The 22,666-nt window shown below is 34.8% G+C and overlaps 3 protein-coding genes across 9 annotated transcripts in view; 1 reads left to right on the top strand and 2 right to left on the bottom strand.

Moving 5' to 3' along the window:
* Nucleotides 1-1,532: 1,532 nt before the first annotated feature.
* On the bottom strand, nucleotides 1,533-22,431 carry LOC108181187 (uncharacterized). Of its 4 annotated transcripts, XM_087303699.1 has the most exons (6): nucleotides 18,907-19,021; nucleotides 13,926-14,007; nucleotides 6,749-7,072; nucleotides 4,501-4,833; nucleotides 3,826-3,953; nucleotides 1,533-2,635 (listed from the first exon to the last, which is right to left on the bottom strand). In XM_087303699.1, exons 3-6 carry the CDS (start codon nucleotides 7,038-7,040, stop codon nucleotides 2,576-2,578), a joined length of 813 nt encoding a protein of 270 aa, XP_087159825.1. In that variant the 5' UTR covers nucleotides 7,041-7,072; nucleotides 13,926-14,007; nucleotides 18,907-19,021; the 3' UTR covers nucleotides 1,533-2,575. The 4 variants fall into 4 exon arrangements, 3 of the variants coding, with proteins under 3 accessions (XP_087159825.1, XP_087159824.1, XP_087159823.1); XM_087303698.1 differs by lacking the exons at nucleotides 13,926-14,007; nucleotides 18,907-19,021 and adding an exon at nucleotides 22,354-22,431; XM_087303697.1 differs by lacking the exon at nucleotides 13,926-14,007.
* The window catches only part of LOC147831476 (uncharacterized), a 35,650-nt gene continuing 31,491 nt past the window's right edge, over nucleotides 18,508-22,666 (top strand). For both annotated transcript variants that reach the window (XM_087303694.1, XM_087303693.1), the window contains exon 1: nucleotides 18,508-18,628. In XM_087303694.1, the coding sequence (XP_087159820.1) occupies nucleotides 18,523-18,628 (106 nt within the window). In that variant the 5' untranslated portion in view covers nucleotides 18,508-18,522. The remainder of the gene's footprint in view (nucleotides 18,629-22,666) is intronic.
* zgc:113298 overlaps nucleotides 21,518-22,666 on the bottom strand; it is a 59,630-nt gene continuing 58,481 nt past the window's right edge. For 2 of the 3 annotated variants that reach the window (XR_015521190.1, XR_015521188.1), the window contains exon 10: nucleotides 21,518-22,423. The gene's annotated coding sequence lies outside the window, so the exon portion shown is untranslated. The remainder of the gene's footprint in view (nucleotides 22,424-22,666) is intronic. The other variant, XR_015521189.1, reaches the window with a different exon arrangement.

Genomic DNA, 22,666 nt, shown 5'->3' on the forward strand with positions numbered 1-22,666 from the left:
AAGAGCAGGTAGCCTTTAAACTGCTAGACAGAAAATAAAATATATATTTATATTATAATAATAAAGCCATTTTATAATTATTTAATAAAATAGTTATTTACTTTAATTTGTTAAGAGAGCTTTAGGGTGGCAGGATCAATGATGATGTTTTTCTTATTTTAAGTCTGTAAGACTTATTTGAGTTCAAATTTAGGTTATTCACTAAAATATACACTAAAATATATCATTTAAATCGTTCATGGAGATGAATGCAGTAAATAGTCCGTATAAAAAAGTTAAAAAATAAACTTGTGCAAACAAGCTAACCTTTATAACCAGATTATTTAACAAAAGATGATTACTGCAGTAAAATATTTGTAGTCTTTTAATAAGCAAGATGTGTACAGGATAGAGAGGGTGTGAAAAGTGAATTGTTTGTTTTGAAACTTTTGAATCGGAATTTGTCCAATTATAAACCCGAAATACACGTGTTTGTTGTCATGTGGTGAACTCGGCCAATCGTGTAATATCGGTGTCGTCATCAAAGCTCCTGCAGTCGCTCTTCAGAAGCTGCACGGTCTGAGTCTGCAGTCTGATCTCGGAGCGCTGTCGCGGTACTTTGATGCCACATGTGACAGTCACGTGGCGTCGGCGCAGCATCAATCCGGACAAGATTTCTAACCAGAATGCACCGCTTTAAGACAGATTTCAATCGATCTGCGCAGCGCTGCATGAAGTCGAACGCACCTATTAATAGACAAAGCAGCAGTCTGAGGACATTGTAAAACATCTGAAATTTTGTTTTGGTTATTCTGAAATTGTTTAGTTCAACACCACAGAGGTTCAGTATTATAATTGTTATTATTTTTATCATTATTAACTAATAAATAATTAGTTTACAAATAATTAACAAATTGTCATTAAATATAAGAATATAAGTAAAACAAAGGTTATATTATTTGGGAATTTAAAAAGTAGTCATAACATAGATTTACAAATTGATAGTGAAGTTATAGAAAGAGTATATGCAATAGAATTTGTTAGAAACCGCAAATAAATAATCTGATATTAATATTAGTCAAAACTCTAGCATTAGTGTATAAAGCAAGATATATATATATATATATATATATATATATATATATATATATATATATATATATATATATATATATATATATATATATATATATATATATATATATATATATATATATATCAAGCTTATGTTGCCATATAAGGGTTATTGTGTTGAAATTTGGGGAATACATTTATTTTTTATACAAATCCTTTATTTTTTAAATTGAAGATACTTAAGTTCAATTATTTGCTTAAATTTAAAACAGCACAATTTATGTTTAAAGCTAAGAATAAATTATTTCCGAAATGCAAACAAAAGTTTTTTGAAGAAAGACAAGGGGGATATATTCTGAGAAGAACAACATTTTTGGAGGCTGAAAACAAGGACAACTTTGAAAAGTTTGTGTATGTCTGTCTGTGGTGTGAAATTATGGAGCAGTCTAGATCAGACTCTCAAACAATATCAGGATTAATTAATCAATTTAAAAAGTGGTATAAATATATGTTATTAAAGGAATATAATGATGAAGGTGATTGAAAAAAGATAAATTGAGGAAGGTATGATGAAACTTTAATCAATGGCTATTTGCAGTACTATAAACACCTATTTTTGGATTGATGTTATAAAACGTAATATGGAATGTACATATGGAATCAAGCATATAATTTGTCAAAGATGCCAAAAGGATAAAATGTATTTCATGTACAAAGAAGAGATTAGTAAAAAAAGAAATGACGAATGATGTATGTGGTAATGAGGTGGGAAAATAATAAGCTTGTGATTCATTCCGCTCCATTTTTGACCATGTTGATATGTATTTTTTGCTAAAGATATTTTATGTATGATATATCATTTCTGTTCGAAAATAAATAAATCAAATCAACTAAACTGTCTTGACCAAAGAGCATCTCACACTACATGTACATTACATTTCATCTTCTGAGGCGCAAATAATCATATAAGAAAAAGGCTCACAGTAGCTTCTACCACAGAAAATGTAATTTTTTTCCTTCATATCTTTTACCAGTTGATTAGGAAGAGGCTATTTAGTTATCTTTGACAAGGTGAATGAAAAAGGTAATTTATTTGTAAATGTTTTAAGGGGTATTATTGCAGGTCTAATGTGCATCTCTAGATGTAATCAGCTAATGTTAATTTTAAAATAGTTTATACTTGCTTATACAATCATGGGTTCTGGGCATTAGTAACCATTCTGATGCAGGTCACAGGCATGCTGTGTGGAGTGCATTAAAGCTGGCCACAGGTGTATGTGTTGAGGAATTGTCCCGTCAACAAGATGTTGATCACAGAGAGCTGAAGCTCTGCTCATTCACCTTCTCACTCCAGCAGAGAGCTGATCCTCCACTGATCCTCTTCAACACCTCCTCCAAACTGAAGCTAATCAGTTGATTTAGCACCAAGTTTCTTCGTGATTCTCCAATAGCGCATTCACACCAGTTTTTCTTTCAGTATCAAAGTGTTGCTGCATTGTTTTATTAGCAGCCAGAGTCTGATTTAAGAATCTCCCATGTCCCTCAAAGGGTGGCTACTAGGATCATCAGCAACACCTTCCTGCTGGAAAATTCACAAAACAAAGAAATTATTAGACCTAAGAGATATTTTGGATTTGAGTTTTTCGATGTTGTTAATGAAATACTTTTCCTTTTGTTTTTGCCCCTCAAATTTTTAAGGGTGCTTTCCCACCTGTGAATGGAGTCAGTTGTTCCGAAACAGAGATTACAATTGTTACATTGTTGCTCTTTGCTCTTGGAGCGGTTCGCTTTCACACTGCAAAGTTTGTAATCGGACCAAAAGAGCTAAAACAAGTCACGTGCGAGTAAACTCTCCTTACATTGGTCAGAGTGTCAGGGTTTATTTTGCAGCGTCCCGCTCAGCTGTCAGGAGAGGTGGTGGTTTGGTGTTGATAGACAGGGTGCGCACGCTATGTGTCTGAGGAGAGATGCGGTGGGGAGGGGTGAGAAGGGTGCGCGACAATGCCTATTTGAGGACCGGGAGGGAGACACGAGATTACCGGGAGATCATCACTCGTTTGCGGGCATCCGGAGACTCGCGAAACTTCCCGCCATACTCATAATTCTCTCTTCATATAGCCGTAAGCCTATTATATATCCATAAAACACTGTGATATAACCGCGCTTGGATCGGATCGCTTTCTCACTGCAATCGAACCGCTCCAGGGTTCGTTTCAATCGAGCCGAGACCACCTCATTCAAGCGATCTCGGAGCGATTACTTTGGCGCGGAACAGAGCGCGATTGCCCTGTTCACATATGCCAAACGAACCGCGCAAACGAGATACGTTCCCAAACAAAAGTGTAGATGTGAAAGCACCTTAAGATTGTATCCAAAAACATCTTTACTTCACTTGTTCCAAACCTGTTTGAGTTTCTTTATTCTGTTGAACAAAAAATATTTACTGAAGAATGTTGGGAAAAACAGCTGTTGCACTTAATAGTGGAAGAAACAAATATAGAAGTTAATAGTTTTCAGGTTTCCAACTATTAACTTCTATGTTTGTTTCTCCAACTATGAAGGGCAACAGCTGTTTTTTTTTTTCATTTTTCATCATCTTTTGTGTTCAATAGAATATAGAATCTCAAACAGGTTAAAAAGAAGTCAAGGGTGAGAAAATGATGGCGGAATGTTCATCTCTGAGTAAACTATAACTTCAAATACCACTTACAGTTTTATTTTTTTTTGATCAGAATATTCCACATCTTGTTAAATCCCGTGTTTTATACTTACCGGCTGTGCCGCTCTATCACTTCTGTGACGAAGATAGTAAATCACACCACCAACAACAGCAGCGACGACAACCAGCAGAATAACTATTCCTGCTATTGCACCTCCAGACAGACGTGAAGGTGGAGGAGCTGAAAAGAAACAGTGATTATTATCAGAGAGTGATGGATCTTAAATTCAGTATTTTACAACAGCTCTGATCCACATTCACACTTCTCTGGTTTGGTCATCAGTTTCAATAAGGAGGTTTAATCAATAACTACACATGGCAGACAATTGGGTTGCAATATTTATTACAAAGTTCAAAGAGTTTAAGTAAACTAAAATAAATGAAAGTAAACCTGAGTTAATCGGGGATGACCTGTGCTTAAGTAAATTAAGGAAATTTAAATTTTTGGATGAACTATCCCATCCCTTAAATGCATCATTCAATCATTATGACTACCTAAATTTACAAAAATTAACACACCAGTGCTCAACACAATATTGCCAATACACTGCAGCCAATAATCATACAGATTATTATTATTATTTTTTACCTTTGACGTCAAAGGACATTGGAGATTATAAATGAGAAAGTATGGGGAGCAGAGATCTAAAATCTACAACCCAACAATTCTTGGGTTAAAGAATAATGGACTGTTTTAATTTTAAGACATTTAAGAATAAAATACTCACAAACGACAGTGAGGCTGAACGTCTTCTCTCTGGTGATGCTGAAGTGTGTGTCGTTTCTGATGAAAATCTCTAGTGTATAATTTCCAGAATCTGTGTTTCTGATGTTCGTGATGGTCAGAGATGCAGTTTCACTGTCCAGTTTCAGTCGGTCTGTGAATCTCTCTTTACACTGAACATTACTGCAGATCTGACTCTGACCTCCGGTGATCTCAGCAATGAGAATATTATTTAAAAAACACTTCATCACAACAATTATGTCTCTTCTCACGCCAGGATTGAAAGTGACAGACTCTCCCGGGTTTTTCTTTACTTGATTATAAACAGCGGGATTATCTAAAAATCAAAGCAACAGAGAATGAGATGAGATCTTTGGTAAAAATGAAAAAATACTACAGGTATCTGTATGTAGAGTGGTATGAAAAAGTGTTTCTCTCTTATTTCTTTTTTTCCATGTTTGTCACATCTTTTAGATCATCAAAATAGACGGTAGAAAGTTTTTGTTAAGTGGAAACAAAATGTTTGCCCTCATGTTAAAACTTAACTTAACAGCCACATCCAGGCCTAGTTACTGCCACACCTGTTCGCAATCATGAAATTGCTTAAATAGTAGGGCTGCTTAATTATGGGAAAAATCATAATCATGATTATTTTGGTCATAATTGTAATCACGATTATTTAAAATAATTATCAGTTGAAGTCAAAATTATTCACCCTTCTGTGAAATTTTTTTATATAAAAATATTTTTCATAATATAGGGAATTTTTAACAGTATTTCCTATAATATATTTTTAATAGGCTTATGTTTTATTTCAGCTAGAATAAAAGCAGGTTTAAATATTTTGAAACTTATTTTATTAGCTTAATATCTTTATCCCCCCTTTTATTTACAAAATATATATTTTTGATTGTCTGCAGAAGAAACTACTGTTATACAATGACTTGCCTAATTACACCAATTTAAACCTATGAATATCACTTTAAGCTGAATACTAGTATCTTAAAAAAATATCTAGTAAAATATAATGTGCTGTCATCATAGCAAAGATAATAGAAAACAGTTATTAGAGATGAGTTATTATATCTGTTATGTTTAAACTGTGCTTTACGCATCTTCACTGTAAGAAAAAAAAACCTTCTGCTACAAAAGTCCTTCAGTCAAGAGCAGTGAGGGATTTTCTCCAGTTGTTGTTTTAATGATAAAAACAAGCAGCAGAAATATTGTGCACTTTGTCTTTAAGAATAGTGCGGCTCTGATATGGTTTCTCTTTCACGTGTCTTTTGATTCTGAACTCGTTTATTACACAATCAAGGGTTAATTTGAATAATCACTGAACACCGTGCTCTGACACAAATGTGCATGTATTTGACCATTAAAACGCTCACATTAAGATGGCGTTAGATTTGTGTGCCCTGCTCGTCTCCGAGCCTGTCCGAGGTAAAGCGCGATGCGCGCACACACACAACAGCATGTGCTCTTTCGCGCTTTTAAAAAAAATATGAATGATTCGAACGTACATCAATGAATGATCAGTGCATGATGATTGCAGCATCCCGTGCTGCAAAAGTTACATTACAGCACATGCTTTTAGTCATTTTCACGTAGAACTGCGCTGTGCGGAGCAACATGTGTACTGGAAAGGGGGTGGTACATAATGGAATAATCGTTTATCTCGATCAATGGTTTTTCATAATCGTTAAAAGCCAAAATCGAAATTGAAACCGGATTTTCGATTAATTGCACAGCCCTATTAAATAGGACCCGCTTGACAAAGTGAAGTAGACCAAAAGCTCCAAGGTCACAAATGACTTCACAACAACAGCCAAAGAACTGTAGGCGTGATTAAACAAGATTTTAAATTTTTAAAAGCAGCCAGTTAACAAAAATGATTCTGTATTAAATTAAAATAAATGTTTGATGTAAACTGACAGAAGTGCACATGCTTAACCTTTGTAAAGACATATATATATATATACATATATATATATATATATATATATATATATATATATATATATATATATATATATATATATATATATATACTGCATACAAATCAATACAGGCATAATAATAGAGATTCTAAAGGTTTATTAAAATCCTTTTTTCATTATTAGTTGTTTTATTAATTAAATATTAGTTCAGATTATATTTTAACAATACTAAAATACTCTTTTTTTAATTATTATTAAATTAAGAGTACAGATAAAGAAAATCAAAGGATGTTTAAACATTCATGAATAACTCACCTTGGACAGTAATAATAAGGATCTTTCCCCCATTGCTATTGCCAATGCCATCAACTACTAGTTGATATTCTCCAGAGTGTGTTTTATTGATTTTCATGATGGTCAGAGATCCAGTCTTAAGGTCCAGCTTCAGTCTGCCTCTGAATCTCTCAGTGCCATTAATACACTGATTATCGGTACAGATAAAACTGACATTTCCATTGAGTTGAGCGATGCGAGTCTTATTAAAATACCATTTAATTTCTGTAAGATTTTCAACACCAGTGTGTAGAATGACTGAATCTTCTTCCATCACTGACACCGGAACATCTGTACCAGTCACACCTGAATACGAAGAAAAATACACAATAAAAATATACAATACATCATAGATACTGAAAGTAGTTAAAACATTTTCATAACGTAACATTGATTATTGATCATTGATCACTGACTCATAGATGATCTTCACTATCAAAACAATCAATGCATTGTCATATTTTTGTGATTATTATTTTCATAATATATCTTCTGACCAATATATGTAACAAATGTTCTGATTGGATAGCCATCCATTGGAAGAAAAAGAAAGTAAATGCCATTTGAATGCATTAAAGACTATTAAATCTGGGTGTTAAAAAAACAAGTAAATGTTACATTAATATCAAATGAAAGCATTGAGCACAGATGTGCATCATGCTCCTTTTGGTGCCTCTGTTAATTAAGAACAATATAACATCTTTTCTTTCATACACTTTTTGTTTTTGAGAAAGTAGGTCATATATAAATAATGTGAATCTAGTGGCGCAGCGGATGTGTGTTATTGGGGTCCCCTAAAAATTAAGGTGGTTAATTTATGTAACTTCCTTGAAGGAAAACTGTTAATCGATCATTAACAGAATAAATAAATTGTTATGTTTGATTTAATGATCAATAAAAATATTATAATCCATTACATCCCATGTTTCACTTTAAGTATTCACAGTGTTTTCAGACATGCTTCTTACATCAACGGGATCTCCACAGCATTGTGTACTGCCCTCAATTCTTTTTATATAGTACACAAATGAATGTCGCAGCTTAAAGAACAATTGCTATATGGTCAAATATGCTGATGACAGTTTTTTTTCATCCTAGTAAACAAATACAGATTGTAATGACAGCGATAATCATGAGTTTTTTTAAGTGGTGCAAAGAAGCTGAACGACAACTGATCATCACAAAAACGAAAGAGGAAAACAAATTGAAAGGGTACAGGAATATAAGTATCTTTGATCTCACATTTAAGTTCTAGCAGAACTCAGAAGCGGTTACAAAGAACGTGCATCAGAGAATGTATATTCCTAGAAAACTGAACTCCTCCTGTGTAGAAAAAATATATACTATTGACTATTATATGGCCTGTAATAGATGTCAGTTTAGTAAATTGGTTTTAATCAAAACTAAAATGGTCCTGTTGGTCTATTGTTATTTTATTTATTAACTTTTTTTTTCATGCATGCCTTCTATTGGTAGCATAACCAAAGCCAATGAAGCATATTGGAACATGTAGCCTACAGGGGGTCGCACACTGCATGCGCTGCGCCATGCATTTTAGAATTGTAAACATAGATATTGAGGTGAAGTTGGTTTTATATTTGCACAATTATTCAGTGACAACTCGTGACATGCTCTCTATATAGTTACCATGGTACTTTAAATATTTGGTCTGAAATAACATGTAAGAATAACTTAAAAAACCATCAGCACTATTTAATTGAATGTTAACAATGTTGTACGCTGATAGTCAAATGCCCCTTTCACACAGTGATACCAGTAAATATCTGGAAAATTTCCGGAAAGACTTTACCGGTATTTTCAAAAAAGCGCTGTTCACACAGACGAGGACGTTACGGAAATTTTCCGGAAAAGAGCATTCACACATCCATTCCAAAATACCGGTAAATTCTGACATCATTCACCACAAATGAGCTTTAAACGGCTGCGCTTGTGTTTGTAAACATTTGACTAAATTACAAACTCTGTGGATGATCAATGTTGTGAACAACTTTCGCAGGATCACTTTCGCATGTCGAGATGTTCATAATATGAGCGTGTGCAGGCGCTCACAGGCTGTTTCACAGGCACACGCAAAGCTTGAAGGTAAACAAACAACGGCTTATCATAAGCATCTCCTCGATGATTATTTATACAGTTGGCGTTAAGAAGAACATATAAACGTGATCTGACTAACTTCTAGCAGCTAAATGTGTCTGGAAAAAATATTCAAAGGCTTTTATTCTCACAAACCACGCGGACGTAAATGCGTCTGACTGTTGTGATTGGCTAAAGCAGACGTCTCACGTCAGCACATTCTAGACGTGCACGCGCTTATTACGGCAATCTTGCTTCTGCATTCACACAGCGCAGCATTCCGGCAAATTGCCGGTAATGTTACAACTTCTCTTTTCGGAAAATAGCCAGAACGAATTTACCGGTATTTTCAAAAAAGAACCTGTTCACACATACAACCTTTCCGGAAAATTGCCGGCAATTTTCCGGAAAGGTCTGTATGTGTGAAAGGGGCTATTGGCTGCTAATATGATTTCACTATCAGAAATACTTTTCTGAAATTATATTATTAAGGAGAATGTCTGAAAGTGCGAATGTAAAACCAACTTTACCTCAATAACACAGACTTCTATCAGAGTAGGCACGCTGGCGCAGGAAGTCGGCGGCTGTCCAGCTACGACTCAGTACACTGTTTACATTTCTGGCATGCCACAGAGCTCTGCATAATGGATTAGGTGCACAAGATGGTGCCGGTGAGCTTCCGAGACGCAAGTGTGTGCGCGTTTATCTCCGGTTGTATAGAACTATGAAGGAAGAGATGAAGATTTTGCATTTTTGTTACCAAAAATGAGCATGTTTAAAAAAAAAAGTATTTTATCAGCGACAGGAGAGGACATCTTCACTACATTGCTGCATACCTAAATGCATGAATTTGCTTTTATTATTTCCCAGTTGATGCTGAAGTTTATGCTCAGTGGTTACTCAAATTCCATTGGAATCATGTTTTTTATGTATCTTTTTTTATTGTTATTAAAAAGAAGCTTGACACAAACGTGGTCAAGTTGAGGTGATTTTATTTACATTTTACATTTACATTTAGTCATTTAGCAGACGCTTTTATCCAAAGCAACTTACAAATGAGGACAAGTAAGCAATTTACACAACTAAGAGCAACAATGAATAAGTGCTATAGGCAAGTTTCAGGTCTGTAAAGTCTAAGAAGGGAAGTATTAGTAGTATTGGTATTTTTATTTTTATTTTTTTATGGGTACAGTTAGTGTGATATTCAGAGAGGCAATTGCAGATTAGGAAGTGAAGGGAGACTGAATAGTTGAGTTTTTAGTCGTTTCTTGAAAGTAGCGAGTGACTCTGCTGTTCTGATGCAGTTAGGGAGTTCATTCCACCAACTGGGCAGATTGAGCGTGAGCGTGAGCGAAAGTGATTTCTTCCCTCTTTGGGATGGAACCACGAGGTGACGTTCATTCACAGAACGCAAGTTTCTGGAGGGCACATAGATCTGCAGAAGTGAGAGCAGATAAGAAGGAGCAAGGCCAGAAGTCACTTTGCAGGCAAACATCAGGGGCCTCATGTATCAACGTTGCGTACGCACAAAAACTTTGCGTACGCCAGGTTTCACGCTCAGAATCGCTCACGTTTGGATTTACTAACAATGAACTGAACGTGGGAATGTGCGCAGGTTCACGGCAGCTTTTTGGCAGGCGTACGCACATTTTTTGTGCGTGTCTGTTTTATTTCCATTGGCGACTCCTAGAGGCAGTTGTGTTAAATTCCTCTCAACAAAGTGTCTGAGCCTTGCAATGGCAGCTGTATGAGACGGGTTCATCTAGCAGGTAAATAAGGTTTCCATACCATACAGTTGAGCAGCTAAACATTAAAGCACAATTTGCAGCAGTCGCCTGTTTTCCCAATGTAATCTGAGCGATCTACTGCACGCACATTGCTATAAAGACACTATCTGAAGATGTATTTGCATGTGTGAATCAGAAACATTTCCATTCAATAAATGTGCAAATAAAATATGATGCACAGACTTATTGATGATTCCTACTTGTCTTTCTCGTGATAAATAGTTGGCAAAATCTGATATGTAGCGGGGAAAAAAAGAAGAAAGAGTTCATCAGACGCTGGATTCGAGCCGAGTTCATGCTCGAATGTGTCAAAACACGACCGTATGCGTCTTACGAGCGCGCCACTGACACTGTTAAAAGTGCTGCAACATTTTACAGATATAAACCAGACTATTTATTTTTTTAATGCACTCAGTGCGATGTTCAGACCCAACTGTGTTAACCGCATCAGCTAAACTCTCCCACTCTATTTTTTCTTTTGTTGTTAATTTCGGAGAACAAACTTGCAAATAACACCGCTTTTCTCCGGTCTACCTCCGAAAGCAGCACCTCCATTTCACATTCTGTTCAAAGTTTCTCTTTTTGTTTGATTTTGCCGTTGCTTTTTCGTTGGGTTTTTCCATTAGCATAGTCATTAGCATATTCATACGGGGGAGGAGGTAGGGAGGGGTTTTGCGCTCGTGCATGTTGCGCTCAGTTTCACTTTCATTCTGATGTACAAAAGAATATGCGTGAGATTCGGCGTACGCAGTGTTTCATACATCTGAATTTTTTTCTGCGTACGCACATTTACAGCTTTGTGCGTACGCAATGCTTTAGTAAGATTTCCACGCAAGTCTTCGTACATGAGGCCCCAGAGCTTTGAATTTGATGCGAGCAGCAACTGGCAGCCAGTGCCTCCTGCATGACATAATTAGCCAATCTCTCTTAACTCTTAATATTATTAGTCTCTCTTTTGTCTCTTCTCAACAGACATAGCAATCAAGAGCACAAGCTCTCAATACACTCACATTTACAACATACATATGAGATGTATATCACAGATTGTAAAATAAATAATAGTAATATAGTAGTTATACATTAATCTTCCTAAAATAAAAATATAATAATTATTCACTACAGCATTTGTGTTTCTTAATTATTAATCAACATACCTGCACATCACATACAATTAGGCAAACTTTCAAAATCAGTTAAATTCCAGTTAACCACAAGGTATGTTTGAATACAGATATTCATTTATTAAACATAATGCTGCAATGTACATCCTATTAATAAAATACAATGCTTATTTAGTGTTTACAAATATTTTTACACTTAATTTACATATACATGTAGTCATGTATAAATATGATGAGGTGCAGCTTGTGGTTCACTCATCTCGTAGTCAGATGGAGTTGTCTCTTGGATGGAGCATCTAGGTTGATGATCCCAAGCTCTCGGTGTGAGTACAGTTGTTCCATGCAAAAGTACAAGGAACAACTCCTTTTTAAGGTTTTTCAGTCCACAGGGTGTCAAAACAAACTTATCTTTAGGATGTACACTACACACTACTAGCTTTTGTAGGACTAAAGTGATACAAACGGAATTTGAGTAACCACTGAGCACGAAATTAGGCATCAACAGGGAAAAAATGAAAGCAGATCAGTGTAGTGAGTTGTGCAGCAATGAATTGAGGATGTCCTCGCTGATACTTTGTTTTTTTTGTTATTATTGTTATTTTAATCATGCTCATTTTTGGTAACGAAAATGCAAAATCTTCACTTCTTTCATAGTTCTATACGACCGAAAGTAAATGAGCATACCAAGGGCGTAGGTTTGCACCTGACATTGGTGGGAACGGGTAAATCAAACTATATATTCTTGAGGTTCGAAAGACCAATAGTTTGATCATTATTATTATTTTTGAATTTTTCGTATTTTTCATTTGTTATTTGCCTGTAGGCTTCAGTTTTTAATTTATTATTTTTTTAATTAGATTTTTTGATTGATATTTGATTTCTAAATGTAATTATAGATGATAATAAATGTGTATTTTAAAAATAAGTATATTTTCATTTTTTTTTATTCAATTTTTTTATTATTTATATAACTGTAATATAAAACTTACAGTTTAAATACACATTTGTAAATAAACACTTACAATAGTAAAGTAGTATGGTAAGCAATTTGACAAAATTGTTGGAAATATTTTTTGGCACATCAAAAAAAGTGCTTATGATAAACATCTGACAAGATAATCTAGCAAAAATTAGTTCTTAAAATGTCACTAAAATGCAATATTATGCATAACTAAATAGAAAATCAGGCAAATAACAGCAACAAGGTCGAGTATTTCAGAAAAATACCCCTTTCAATGAGCTACAGGCTCGATAGTGTAATAATACAAAAATATTTATTGACTGATATAAAGTTAGAGCTTAATAAAGACTTTTAGCCATAGTGCAAATGAAACACGTCTCATATATCAGTATTGTGCCAAAACACAGGCTGTATTTTTTCTGACACATTGTTTCAACTGAAATTGGACATGAGCGCAGTAGCTAGTGCTGTCGCATCTCAGCAAGAAGGTCGCTGGTTCGAGCCTCGGCTCAGTTGGCGTTTCTGTGTGGAGTTTGCATGTTCTCCCTGCGTTCGTTCGGGTTTCCTCCGGGTGCTCCGGTTTCCCCCACGGACCAAAGACATGTGATATAGGTGAATTGGGTAGGCTAAATTGTCCGTAGTGTATGAGTGTGCGTGTGAATGTGTGTGTGGATGTTTCCCAGAGATAGGTTGCGGCTGGAAGGGCATCCGCTGCGTAAAAACTTGCTGGATAAGTTGGCGGTTCATTCCGCTGTAGCGACCCCGGATTAATAAAGGGACTAAGCCGACAAGAAAATGAATGAATGAAATTGGACATGCTACTCTAAGAGATTAGGAGAACTGACGGGGATCATATACTGTACTTGAGCGGTTTATTCCGCAGTTAGTTTTCAAGGGCATATTATTGACCGACTATATCAGTCAGCTATATTGATCAATAGTATCTGGATGCAGCCTTTATGATGCAAGCTGAGACTGCATCACTCAGCAATGCAATGTTAGACACAATGTACTAGGGTAGGGTTAGGTGAGCCCATTAAAAAGCATTGGATGCAGCCCAGATTGCACTGCACCAGGTCTGGAGCCAGACCCATCTCTTAATGATAGACTGTGCGTTAAAGCGGGGAAAACACGAACATTAACGGCATTATCATGATGGACTCATTCAGTAGCGAACTTGCGTTTATGTGACTTACATTTTCGTTGAAAAAAAGCTCCTTATGTACACCTTTTTTGCTGCCGCCATCCTCACTTGTGTGTCTCCCAACACACCATACTCTAGCACGGGAAAAAAAAAAATCAATCCTGCTGCATTTGGCGCTACTTGTATCTGAATGCTGCCACATCCTCTCACATGATAGCAGGGAAAGGCACAGCTAATCAAAATGTCCTTATGTGTTTTGGGGACAAGAGGACTTAAGGAGAGAACGTGATTAAACCTGCGTGTCTAGGTTAACGTTGACAGTGCTTTTATTTTAAAGTGGATTAAATTATTGGTCGGGACATTTTTGGTGTTGGTGAATATAGGTGGGGATGCGTCACTTCCATCCACCATAAATCTACACCCCTGATGCATAGAGATATATCAAGCTGCAGGCCCGCAGAACCACACACGTTTTAGGCACACACAATGTAGGCAAAACATATATGGTTACGACGGATGTTATTGTTATTAACGTCTTTTTGAACATCGTCATCGATATATTTTGATATATATGGTTAATAAATATTGTACACAATAAACAATAGGGTTTACTTCACAAATATTGCGATCGAGAAGGCCGAATGGGGAGCGTTGTTTCCGTTCGCCATTCAATATAATAGACTGAACAGTTTTTAATCAGTCATTATGGCTGATCAGTCATTATTATCTGACAATAATATAGCACATACTCGCTTGCTGGCCTTGCTGAACGATCTAAATTGGACAGGTTTTATTGATAATGGATTCATTTATAATGAAGGAAATAATAGCAAGTCAATATAGGCAATAATACATTATATGTAGTAAAAAGCTTTTTACAAGTAAAATGTGTGACACTATATTAATATTTTACTCAAGCGATTTAATAGTGTTTATTTGCTTAACTTTCTAATAACCTTTTAATTAACGATTTCCCACATTTAATACTGTAGTAATTTATAGCAAGCAATAAATTGTTTTTAAACCAAAATTTAGCAATAGGAACTAATTAACTACTAATAATTAATAAAAAAAAGTTTACAAAAAAAAAAAAAAAAAAAAAAAAAATATATATATATATATATATATATATATATATATATATATATATAACACAGGTGTGAGTTTAGTAAAAGATAGTAGTTTATACATAAATTTATAATTTTAATCAGTTAAGATAATCAGTTTATAACTATATATATATATATATATATATATATACACACATATATACACACACACATATACATATATATATACATATATATATATATATATATATATATATATATATATATATATATAGTTTAAATGATTAACTATAGTATGCTAATTTTTTTTATGTGACATATTATTGTTTGCTTTTTATATTTTACAACAAAGTGATTTTAACCAAGTATAATAAGATTAAGATCCTGAATTAGTTTATTACACTTAATCCTACAATTAGACAGTCTGTTATGTTTTCCTTGTTTATGTGGACACATGAATAAAGCCATAAGTGTCTTTAACCAATTATTTTTATTTACATAATTTGAGTTTAGAAACTGCAGAGCTGTTTAAATGATCGTTACGATATAATAATAATAATAATAATAATAATAATAATAATAATAATGACTTAAACCATACTTGTGAAATTCTATAGGTGGCGATAATGTTAAAGAGTTATTTACCCAGCTAACATAAGACCAGCGGGCCACTGGCGGCCCGCCGGCGGTCCACCGGCGGGCGCCGCCCGCGGTCCACCGTCAATTTGCTCATCGTTATTCCAGCGGCCCACCAGCGGCTACCGCCGCTTTTCCGGCGGTGGTCCGTCATCGGACCGCTGGTTTTAAATAAGTGTCTGCTGGCGGCCCACGGTCAGTCCACATGTCATTTTTAAATATTACATTAGCCTTTACAATTGTATTCAATATAAATATGTCCAATAATGAAATCAAGTACAAAATACTTAATCATTATAACATTTATTTATAATACTGCATAACGAACATACATTAAACACTTAGATTGTAATGAAATGTTTCAAAATCACATACGTTAACAAATATAACAAAATAAATAAATACATATAAAATACATACAAATATAATATAACAACATACATACAACAGTTACATTTTACAGTAGTTTTATAAGTAATGTTAATGGTTTAAATATGAACTAATATGAACAATACCTGTACAGCATAATTTATGTGCAGCATTTACTAATGCATTAATAAAATCAGTTATGCTTGTTAACATTAGTTAATACATTGCGAGTTAACATGAATAAACAATTAACAACTTTTACCATTTACCAACATTAGCAAAGATGAATGAATACTGTAATAAATGTATTGTTTATTATGTTAGTAAATACATTAACTAATACATACAACCTTATTGTAAAGTGGTAGCCATTCAACAATGAGTTTTCTATAATAAAGACAAACTTTGAGACTTCTCTTTATAAAAATAAACTATTAAAAACATTATAAATAAATTTGTATTATTTATATTTTAACATTATTATAATTATTTATTATAATATTATATTAAATTATAACTTTCTTATGACATTTAACGTTATTATAAATAACATAAAAATAAATTACATTGTGAATAAATTTTAAAATACATATTACAATAAATGTAAACGTGCATTATTATTACAAAATCAAACTGTAAAACATCTGGAGGTTATTAATAACTACACTGGGGCAACCCAGTGGCTCAGACTGTCACCTCACAGCAAAAAGGTTGCTGGTATGAGTCCCGGCTGGGTCTGCTGGCGTTTCTGTGTGGAGTTTGCATGTTCTCCCTGTTTTGGTGTGGGTTTCCACCACAGTCCAAACACTTGTGCTATAGGTGAATTTGAACATAGTGTAGAAGTGTCTGTGAATACGAGAGTGTATGGGTGTTTCACAGTGCTGGGTTGCAGCTGGAAGGCTGTGTAAAACATATGTCAAAGTAATATCGAGTTCCTTACGCTGTGGCGACCCCTGATATTAAGCTGAAGGAAAATGCAGGTTCTTTTGTCTGCCCCCTCATGATTAGCAGATCCTAATAAAAATGTCTTGGAGGCTCCCTTCCGCTGTCTCTCTTGTAGCAGGCTTCTTTCTTATCCAGAAATAACAGAATCATCAGTCATCATTATTGTCCATCATCAGTAACTAGATCATTATTGACATTAATGTTTGTATTTTTTATTGTCTTTTTATTGGACATCAAGACTGCATTGATCTGATCGATAACATTAATTTACACTTTAAAAGTAACACTGAAATATTTTTAAAGTTTAAAATAAGGATTTTTAATTTCAATACATTTTAAAATATATTTGGTAACACTTTATTTTGATGGTCCATTTGAGTATTAATAGACTGTCTGCTTAATATCTGTTGATTCTGCTCCTTCAACAGACATTAACTGACTTTAAGAAACTTACCAAGTACATGTCAACTTACACCAACCCTAACCGCAACCCTAACAGTCTACTTATAATCTAATGAGAATTAGTTGGCATGTAGATGCAATGCACCTTAAATTCAACAAAAAGACCATTAAAATAAAATGTGACCATGTATTTTATTAATGTGAAGTCAAAGCTGATTTGTTAGCATCATTACTTTAGTGTCAGATGATCCTTCAGAAATCATTCTAATAGGCTAATTTGTTTGATGCAGTTGATATTAATATTAACATTAATAAAAGTAATCATTGGGAACACTTTTAAGTGACACTATAATATTACTTACCTTGAATGAAGTCTGGCAAGGAAAAACAAAGTGGTAGAGTGAGTGGAGGACGATTCAAAATCTAGAAAGAAGTAATAAAAATATATATATATTACCAACACATTTTAAGAAATAGATACTTGTATTAAACAAGGGTGCATAAAACTGATCAGAAGAGAGTTAAGATTTCTGATTCAAATACTTTTCAATTTAAACTTCCTATTCATCAATGAATCCTGAAATAACAAAACATGATAAAAATAAGAAATCGTGCTTGATCAGCAGCAAATTATGAATACAATATTACATTTTGGACTGGAGCACTGATGCTGTAAATTCAGCTTTGAGAAAAGCAATGTAAAACATTTTTAAAACCACTCACTTATGTTTGGATGTCAAAACTTTAAAATAACTTCAATCAAGACATGTATCAGATGCATGATAATGTAGGGATTTCTTATAAAAATGCACATTAATCTATTTAACAGTTAATTATAGTCTTACCTGTGTTTCCTCCAGCTCTGTGATTAGCTCCCTTCATCTTGGCTCTTTTCTTCTGTTGTAGGGGTAATTTTGTCACTCCTGAAACCACAGAGCACTTTTTAAAATTAATATTAGTTTACATTACTGTGAAATATCAAAGTAACACATATGCACTAACTTTAACATTTTAATTCGCTCTTGTTGACAGTACAGTGCTTATTTTAGGCTAAATAAAGTAAACTACCTCCAATAAAACATTGTCAAACCTCTCATCTACACATAAAATGTAATTAAAAGCCAACACTTTTATAAACAATAGCTAGCCTAATGCTAACGTTACCTCTGCTAATCCGCTGGCGGCGTGCCACCCAAAAAACGCCGGTGGGCCGACATAACTTTTAGAATGGGCGGCTTCCTGCTGGTGAGCCGACGGCGGTCCGCCCCTATCAAGCCGCTGAATTTGTGCCGACGAAAAAACGCCGACGGTCCGCCAACTCATTGTTTGCTGGGTAGTTTTCAAATATGGTTTGTATAAAATGGTGTGTCCTAGTTTGTGTGTGGTTCTGCGGGCCTGCAGCTCGACATTATTGGGGACGCATACGCTGCGAGAGACACTTAGCAGTACCATCTTGTGCAACTAGCCAATCTTATATTAAACAACGTGAATGTGCGTTACGGAAAACTTTCATATTTGCGTGCCATCCGGTGTGCAACTTGGCTATTAATCGTCAAATAGGTTTTGAAACTGCGGGCGACGGCCCTGAAGACACACATGAGAAAGTCTTACCAAGGACGCGTAGAATCAAGAGCCATGATAGCAAATTAAAGACGTGTATCATTTTAACGACGCTTCCACTAGTGATGTGACGTTGTGCGCCGAGGCTTCGAAGCATGTATCAAAAGGTGCGTTCGACATGAAGCTCAGCTGCAGCCGGTGATCAACGAGATTAGCCGAGCGCAGGCGGGGGCGGAGTTGAAAACGGAGCCGTCAAGACGGACAGCTGGACACTTCGGGACTCCAAGTTGCTGCAGTCATGATGACCGATAACATGGCGTCATCATATTTTTTTGTTATGTTTATTTATAACAACAAAACATTTACAAATAAAACAGAATACAGTTTCTACAAACTGTAGTTCCTTTTTAAACAATAAGAGAGAATTATGAATAAAATATATAACAAATGCATGAGAGAAATAAGAGGAAATGAGAGGTTAATATAAACATAAAAACGAACAGGTCTATTAAATACAAAGCAATAAGCATAAATTCTAGGAGTTAAACATCAATCTTTGGGCTAATACTTCTTGTTTGAATATGCTAAAAATGGGTTTACATTTATGTACATTTATAGATATAAACATTTCCAATGTAAAAAGCAAAACAAGGTGTTTTGATTAGGTCTTAATAAATGAGACTATTTTGGATAATGAATGAATTTTCAAAAAAGCATTTTAATCCAAAAAGATTGTGTTGAAAAGAACAAAAGGTAAAATAAGTGAGCTATGTAGAAGTTTCCCAGAAAGAGCAGGTAGCCTTTAAACTGCTAGATAGAAAATAAAATATATATTTATATTATAATAATAAAACCATTTTATAATTATTTAATAAAATAGTTCTTCACTTTAATTTGTAAAGAGAGCTTTAGGGGGGCAGGATCAATGATGATGATTTTCTTATTTCAAGTCTGTAAGACTTATTTAGGTTATTCACTAAAATATACACTTAAATATATCATTTAAATCGTTCATGAATGCAGTAAATAGTCTGTATAAAAAAGTTAAAAATAAACCTGTGCAAACAAGCAAACCTTTATAACCAGATTATTTAACAAAAGATGATACTGCAGTAAAATATTTGTAGTCTTTTAATAAGCAAGATGTGTACAGGATAGAGAGGGTGTGAAAAGTGAATTGTTTGTTTTGAAACTTTTGAATCGGAATTTGTCCAATTATAAACCCAAAATACACGTGTTTGTTGTCATGTGGTGAACTCGGCCAATCGTGTAATATCGGTGTCGTCATCAAAGCTCCTGCAGTCGCTCTTCAGAACCTGCACGGTCTGAGTTTGCCGTCTGATCTCGGAGCGTTGTCGCGGTACTTTGATGCCACATGTGACAGTCACGTGGCGTCGGCGCAGCATCAATCCGGACAAGATTTCTAACCAGAATGCACCGCTTTAAGACAGATTTCGATCGATCTGCGCAGCGCTGCATGAAGTCGAACGCACCTAAAAAAACGATACATCTCGCAGTGAAGCAGTGTACCGGAGCTTGATTCGTTTTGCCATCATCACGTGATCAGTGACGTCCGAAGCTTCACTTCCTTCTTTACCCACGTGACTGCTTCGAATTTTGATTCAAAGGTTTAAGCACCCTCATAGTAAAGTGTATAGCGAGAGAATTGGCGTCTATTACATACATTTGTTTCAAAGCACTGCACCAGTCCCACACACCAGTAATTCAACTAAAATACAATAGTATTTTTAGTAAAAAGGTTTTGAATAATACTAAAGTGTATTAGCGTATTTTTTTTTATGACTATCTTTAAAGAAAACCACCGCATATCGTAGTATTGTGTTTAACAGAGACAATGTGGTGAATGCGACCCTGAAGCATCGTTCACATAGCGTCCTCCTAGAGCACTTGCCTCCCAATCAGGAATCGCTGGTTCGATCCCTGCTTGGAGCGGGACTAATTGTATTATGATAAACTTTTGAATACCTTGGATTTTACTACAATCATCAGTTGTGTAATGTAATATATCTTGTGTAAAAACTACAGTAATTGAGTAATTTGTTTATATTGCTGTTTTTGTATTACTACATGAATGAGTTGGTCAGTTGTGAACATTTGACATTATGGCAACACAGTGCTTTCCCACACTTTCACCAGAAGAGGTCCTCATTGAGCTCTGATTTAGAAAGCTTCGAGTAACCAACCTTTTTCCGATACAATTGAGTCGAGCGCTTCTGGTTCAGAAAGCTTCATTTCACTATCACTAGCTTCCACGCGGTAAGCATATTCGGATCAATTAGACTCCGTTCTTTTACTAAACTGTGGACGCCAGCAAAGTAAGATATCAGCTGCGTCCCAAATCGCATACTTATGCACTATTCTACGCCATTTTGTAGTATAAATAGTGTAAGTAGTGTGTTCACACTGAAAACTCTAAAAATAATAAGTGCACTTTAATTACCCGGATGATGCACTCATTCAGCCGCTAAAATGAAGTGTGTAATGATGGACACTTCACGCACTCAACGACCGCAGATTTGCTTACGTAGCGGAAGGGGCGGAGCTATCAGACGCACATGTTGAATAACTTTATTTATTTTGGATGGTGAAAGCAAACCCTGCTGAAAAAAACAGCAAAGACCACCATGGTTAATCCGGCCCTGGGAGAACCAGAAAAAAAATAAAAAATTGTGACAGTTCTTTAAATTATATTGCCTATATTTCTCTAACTGGGTTTCTTTAACTAATTTAATTATATCATTATACACCTTACTATATACAATATCTACTAAATATTAACCCTGTGTCTTTCAAGGAGTTTTATAACTAAAACAAACTTCACCTGTGCTCAACTTTAAATTGTTCTTCATGTTATAGGTTTTTCCTGTAATTGTGTGCATAATCCATTTCTTTTTGTGTGATATATTGGGCAGTGCATCAATACATGTTCTATATAGTCTACTGGTTGGTACTACATTTGCACATGCCATCTGCATGTTTATGTAGTGTATACTATTGAGTGCTGTGAGATTAAATCTCATTCTTGTAAACAAGTCTTCTTTCTGTCTGCTCCCAATAATCCATGTTGCCATATATTATTTCATATTATATATTCCATAATTATTCTTGAAATTAGTCATGTTTCAGTCAGAAAACACATGGTCTCATAGTAATTGTTCTTCCTACTATGGAAATATATTGTGAGTACATTATAAAAAAAAATAAAAAATCTTGTCCACCTACTTAATTTCCTACACTGCAACATAAACAGGAACCCATTAAAAATGTCCTGTCATGAAACGTTTGAATGTTTTAAAAATGTTTTAAACTCTTAAAATAACCAAATGTGGTAAATCCGCTTAATTAAGCTTAATCTGTTTTTCAGATTTTATGATTTGCAATGGTTTCAGTGCATCAACTGTGAGTTTCATAAAAGGACAGGAACAACCTTTTCACCTACAAACCAAACACACGTGTACAAAAGCCCACCACTCTCACCTACAAAGCTGCCATCAGACCACATCTCTGAAGAAAACCCGACCGCAGGCTGCAGTTTGACTTTAAGCTGCTAGAATCACAATGAGAGACAGCAGACATTATTAACATTTCGCCCACACATAACAGCAAATAACCTATCAACTGAAATTACTTTTAAAACATTTTTAAATAAATAACCACACCTTAGAACTAAATTAAGAGTATTTACACATTATTCAGTATTACTACTTCAACCACTGCTTTAATCAAAATCATTTGCCTTGCTGTTGTAAAATATTTAAGTGTTGAATTATAAATCAAAGACTATTTGCAG

This window comes from Danio rerio, chromosome 22 (genome assembly GCF_052040795.2).
Source record: "Danio rerio strain M-AB ecotype USA chromosome 22, GRCz13ab, whole genome shotgun sequence".
Classification (NCBI taxonomy): Eukaryota; Metazoa; Chordata; class Actinopteri; order Cypriniformes; family Danionidae; genus Danio; species Danio rerio.

What these genes read in the sequence shown, in the direction of transcription:
- LOC108181187 (XM_087303697.1), bottom strand. Translation starts at nt 19,012, where the DNA reads ATGCTTCGAAGCCTCGGCGCACAACGTCACATCACTAGTGGAAGCGTC. An exon ending in CCTTATTATTACTGTCCAAG is followed by an intron (nt 4,834 to 6,748) that starts GTGAGTTATTCA and finishes TTTGATTTTTAG; the next exon opens with ATAATCCCGCTGTTTATAAT. An exon ending in GTGATAGAGCGGCACAGCCG is followed by an intron (nt 2,636 to 3,825) that starts GTAAGTATAAAA and finishes TGAATTTTCCAG; the next exon opens with CAGGAAGGTGTTGCTGATGA.